The sequence below is a fragment of the Hyaena hyaena genome, unplaced genomic scaffold (assembly GCF_003009895.1).
Source record: "Hyaena hyaena isolate Hyena2069 unplaced genomic scaffold, ASM300989v1 scaffold_876, whole genome shotgun sequence".
Lineage (NCBI taxonomy): Eukaryota > Metazoa > Chordata > Mammalia > Carnivora > Hyaenidae > Hyaena > Hyaena hyaena.
The window spans coordinates 477489-482952 of NW_024081512.1; the positions used below are offsets into that span (position 1 = coordinate 477489).

General features: G+C 47.2%; 1 protein-coding gene and 1 non-coding gene across 2 annotated transcripts; both read right to left on the minus strand.

The window, feature by feature from the left end:
• Positions 1-561: 561 nt before the first annotated feature.
• Positions 562-1750, minus strand: RPS20 (ribosomal protein S20). Its single transcript, XM_039220286.1, has 4 exons — positions 1603-1750; positions 1307-1406; positions 926-999; positions 562-777 (listed from the first exon to the last, which is right to left on the minus strand). Exons 1-4 carry the CDS (start codon positions 1603-1605, stop codon positions 595-597), a joined length of 360 nt encoding a protein of 119 aa, XP_039076217.1. The 5' UTR covers positions 1606-1750; the 3' UTR covers positions 562-594.
• Positions 1068-1134, minus strand: LOC120222471. Its single transcript, XR_005526050.1, has one exon. It is a non-coding gene; the product is annotated as a small nucleolar RNA U54 (small nucleolar RNA).
• Positions 1751-5464: the final 3714 nt, after the last annotated feature.

Genomic DNA, 5464 nt, shown 5'->3' on the forward strand with positions numbered 1-5464 from the left:
TAAAAACCCCAAGGACCGTGTATAAAATACTCAGATTTAACCCCAACGCTAATAACGGGTTTACTTCTTTTAACCCAACAACGGAAAATATAATCAAAACACCTGCCTGCAGAACTGCAACTGGTTCCGAAAACATGTGCTTCAGCCTGCTCTCCAGGAATAACATTAACTGGCAGAACTACTTCCCAGTTACCTCCCCACCAGGATGCATTAGGCTCTCAAGTCAGCCGCATCCCAGGAACCTTGTGTTGGTAGCATCCTGTATCCATAAAACTACAATGTTGGGGCAGGATTCAGATACGTTCTTTGAAAAATCTCCGATATGCAGCCAGTTATGACCCACCACTGTATACATCTGTCAATCGTAGGGTCTTCGTGTGTTCTGTGAATACAATCCAGCTCTCAAGTGTGAACTGCTTTGGTGGCCTCTAAAGGAAACACAGGCCAAGCCCAGGATATTCACCCAATTCTGACAAATCCACCTGAAAGGCGGACTCACTTTCACGGCACAACTCCGAATTCCTCAGACCCGATGGTCCTAGGAAAGAAAGGCAACAAGAGTTAGCCGATAATCCATTTATTAAAAAGCCTGACTTAAGCATCTGCAATGGTGACTTCAACCTCCACTCCCGGCTCAATGCTGATGGAGGTGATCTGCTTCACAATCTCGGAAGGACTGTGCAGATCAATGAGCCGCTTGTGGATCCGCATCTGAAACCGATCCCAAGTCTTAGAACCTTCACCACAAGGAGTCTTTCTCGTAGTGATTCTCAGAGTCTGCAACGAAAGACAAAGAACACCAGGCGTTGTGGTTTGCACGTGGCTCCGCCACTACCTCCACCTGCTCCTTGCGAGGCCACCGGCCCCCCCCCCCCCCCCCCCCCCCGCCCACGGTCTCGCGGGCCCTCCCACCCTTCAGACTCACCTTGGTGGGCATCCGAACCGGTCCTTTCACTTTGAGATTCTTCTCCTTGGCGCCTCTGATCAAGTCGGCACACACTACAGGGGAAGAAGAGCATCTTTCAGTTTCCGAGACGGCCCGGGCCAACCCAAGGGGCCTTGACTGATGCTGGCTCAGAATAGCGTATACAGCCATCACCGTAACTCCGCATAGTCACCGTCTCCTCACCGCCAACACGGACTTAAAGGACACCGACAGCCAAGGGTAGGTCATCCCCGCTTGGCGCTTTTAAGTTCATCAACTCGCCACTTGACTTCTCCGAGCCCCTCGTGCTCAGCAACAAGTCAAATTAATCGCTTTTGTCGGTTTCGCCCCAAGCTCTCACCCCAAAGCTATCGTACTCACCTTTCTCCAAAGATTTTACGTTGCGGCTGGTTAGAGTGATTCTAATTCGGTGAATCGCCACCTCCGGCTCCACGGGCGTCTTCCCGGTGTCTTTAAAAGCCTGCCATTGCACAAACGAAAACAGGGCTTTAAAGAGCCTGGAAACGCTTCCTCGAGTCTCCCCAGGCTGCCCCACCGCTTCAGGAGCCCCTTTCCCGGGTGAGGGAGGCTCGCGTTTCCGCCCGTCCCGGCGGGCGTCCCAGGCAGGGGCCGAGTCCCGCCACGTCCCGCACCGCGCGGCGCCGCCCCCGCCTCACCATGGCTGCGGCGCGGCTTCCTGACCGACTTGTTCCTCCGCGAGAGCGAACAGCGGTGAGTCAGGAGCAAGAGCGGCGCCTCCGGAGGTCCGCGCCGGCCGCGACCGCGTTTTCCCCAAAGAGAAAGGGGTGAGGCCTCCGCGGCGCTTATATAGCGCGCTGGCGTCTGCATCCGGGTCCCGCACGCGTCTCCGCACTGCCCCGGAAGAGGAATGGCCTCGACGGCTCGGGAGGCGGCGGCGCGAGCCGGGGCTGCAGCGCCCGCGGCGCTGGCGGGAAAGGTGCGGCCGCGGGCGCCCCCTCTCGGCCGGGCGGAGTCACAGCCCCGGGAGGCGGCGTCCGGCGCCGGCGCGGTCACCGCCACGGTCCTTGAGTCACCTGCGAGAGATGCCCCGGAGGTTGCGATCTAAAACCCGAGAAGCGCCTCTGCCTGGTGCATCTGCCCCCGGTCTCTGCAAAAATCAAAACGATTCCTGTGGTTTTTACAGCGCAAACGTCCCTTCCCCTACAAACCGAATCCCTCGTTCTCTGAGCAGGTGGGTAAAGACTCCGAGTTTAACTCACGTGGGTATTAGGAAAAATGACCGACAGCCGGTGCGTGTCGTTTTTAAAATTAGCAGGCAGTTGTTTTTCATAGCCTGAAATGCCTTTTCGTGCTACTTTGTCTTCTGGCTTCGCAGACCGGTAGAAGCATCTAGTCCTTTTCTAGAAAGCACCTGCACTTGGGTTCTTTCCCTCCGGGAAAGTGATGCATGGCTGCTGGGATTATCCTGGAGCGCGTGGTGCATCCAGCGGTGCAGTCTGGAGACCCAGGTTCTCTCTCTAACTGTAACCATGTTATCCCTGCTCTGTTCGGAGAAGGTTCGGGTAAGACCCTTCAGGATCGCCGGAGTGTCAGGGAGGAGGGACACTGGAAATCTAAAGAGCGGTCAGGTGACGTGGGTCGCCAGGACACAGAGCGTAAAGTGCACACGTAGACTTAAAAATGCAGAGTGGTTAAGTAGAACGAAATAGGCAAGATGGGTTTTGGTACAGGGCAGAAGGAAGAGTAAATAACCTCCTTATTTTACAGGTGAAGTGCTGAGTGCAGAAGAGTTATCTGCTCAGACACTGAACTGGTGAAGGACAGAGCTCTGACCCCTCGAAGCAGGGCTCCTTCTTGAGCCCTTCTCTTCTATTCCTTGAAGGGAAATTCTATTTGAAACTTTCATGAAATAACAGCACTAACTTATTTGGTGATAATTGGGCAGAGCTAACAGCTGGCTTTCTTTGACTCACAAAAATATGTATGCTAGATTTTTCGGCCATTTCACAATTAATTTCAATATTAAAATGTGTATATTTCTAGTTCAGTTATTCTTTAAAAAGTTTTTTTCTAATGTTTATTTCTTTTTGAGAGAGAGCGAGAGACAGAGTGCAAGCGGGGGAGGAACAGAGAGAGAGGAGACACAGAATCCGAAGCAGGCTCCAGGCTCTGAGCCTGATGTGGGGTTCAAACTCACAAACTGGGAAATCATGACCTGAGCGGAAGTCAGATGCTAAACCAACTGGGCCACCCAGGTGCCCCTCCGGTTCAGTTATTCTAAAATGTCATCCATTGGCTGTAAAAAAGATATCATAGAATTTGCAGCCGAAAAATCTGGAAACCTGAATACTTAATTTACTGGCTGTAATCTAAATGAGACTTCATAACTTAGGGCTTTAACTTATTATGATGGTGACCAATAGGAGTGCTTGAGATGTGTTTTTGTGATTTTTTTTGTTTTGTTTTTTTAAGGAACAAATCTGGGACATCTATTCTTAGGTTTAACTTTCCCTTCAAGCACTGGAGAAAATGGTGAACAAATTAACTTCCTTGACCACAGGAAAGAATTTCAGTATAGAAAAAGGCAAAATGTGGCCCAGCATGTATGGGAAAAATACTTGATGTGATTAGAGCTAAGAAAACAGCTGGCTGAGATCATATTAGAAAACTGTAATGAAAATTTAAAAAAATAAAAATGTAATGAAAGCATCTCTACTTTCATTTAAAAAAATACAATTTATTTTCAAATGGGCTAACATACAGTGTGTGAAGTGTGCTCTTGGTTTTGGGGATGGATTCCTGTGGTTCATCGCTGACATACAACACCCAGCTCTCATCCTAAGTGCCCTCCTCAATGCCCATCCCCCATTTCCCTCTGTCCCCCGCCCCCCTATCAACCCTCAGTTTGTTCTCTGTATTTAAGAGTCTCTTATGTTTGCCTCCCTCCCTCTCTGTTTGTAACTATTTTTTCTGCTTCCCTTCCCCCATGGATTTCTCAAGATCCACAGATGAGTGAAAACATGGTATCTGTCCTTCTCTGATTGACTTATTTCATTCAGCATAATACCCTCCAGTTCCGTCCACATTGCTGCAAATGGCAGGATTTCATTCTTTCTCATTGCCAAGTAGTATTCCATTGTGACATCACTATTTTCAAATTTATGTTTAGTTCAAACACTGTGTTGTATTTTTCTCTTGGAAGTTAATAGCTCCTGTAGTTACCACGTTAAAAAATTTTTTTAATGTTTATTTTTGAGAGAGAGAGAAAGAGGCACAGAATGTGAGCAGGCGAGGGGCAGAGAGAGGGAGCCACAGAATTTGAAGCAGGCTCCAGGCTCTGAGGTGTCAGCACAGAGCCCGACTCGGGGTTCAAACTCACGAACCACAGATCATGACCCGAGCCAAAGTCGGACGCTTTACCGATTGAGCCACCCAGATGCCCTGAGTAATTCCCACAGTTTAATTAAAAATGTAATGTTCAAACACTAGAGGTAAGATATTCATGGGAGGAAAAAGTGAAAATTAACAATTTATCCAAAAGAAGAAAATACAGAATCCCATCCTTAATGTCATAGATCAATTACTAGATATCCTTAATCAGAGGATATGCATATTACAAAATTGTAAATACTTTGGTGTTATGTCAGCTGCCCTTTGGGAAAGATATTCTCAAATAGATGCTTCTTCTAGCAGGCTAATGAAGGTTTTACTGTGAGAAAATGAAATTACTTATACATTTCATTTTAAAGTAAAAATATTCTTACATTTTCAACATCTCTATTCATAGCCTTCCTTTGCTGATTTTTGTAGGTCTCTTAAAATGATCTTGTGTGGGTGTTTGTTCCTTTCTGTGGACAGCCATCTACTGGTCTTTTGCTGTAATGACAGTGTCATCGTACTACTTACGAAAGGAAATTAATCGAAGTTCAAAACTACTTAATTCACGGTACAGATGTGTATATTGGTAAAATAATAAAGGCAGATTTTCTTTTTTTTATTGTATTTTTAAATTTTATTTTGTAATGTTTTTTATTTATTTCTGAGAGAGAGAGACAGCGTGAGCAGGGGAGGGTCAGAGAGAGAGGGAGACACAGAATCTGAAACAGGCGCCAGGCTCTGAGCTGTCAACACAGAGCCTGACGCGGGGCTCGAACCCACGAACCATGAGATCATGACCTGAGCCGAAGTCGAACGCCCAACCGACTGGGCCACCCAGGCGCCCCAATAAAGGCAAATTTTCAAATGAATGGGTCAAGTGGCTGTTTAGACACTGTTTTATTTGCAGAATCTTTGATCTAAATAAATTTGTATTAAAACTTTTCAGTCTGAAATTTAAGACTAAAACCAGAAAGAGTTTAAAACATTCTCTTGTGGTTAGCTGTGTTGTACTGGTAGGGGAGTGAAATGTGGAGACAATTCCTTGTGGTTTAACTAGGATTACATGTGAGAACTTAGAACAGTGCTGGGTCCATGACAGTAGTCAGTACTGTATTCATATCAGTTTGTTTGATCTTCACGTCAACCCCTGGAACGTAAGTGCTGTCATTCGTATTTTAT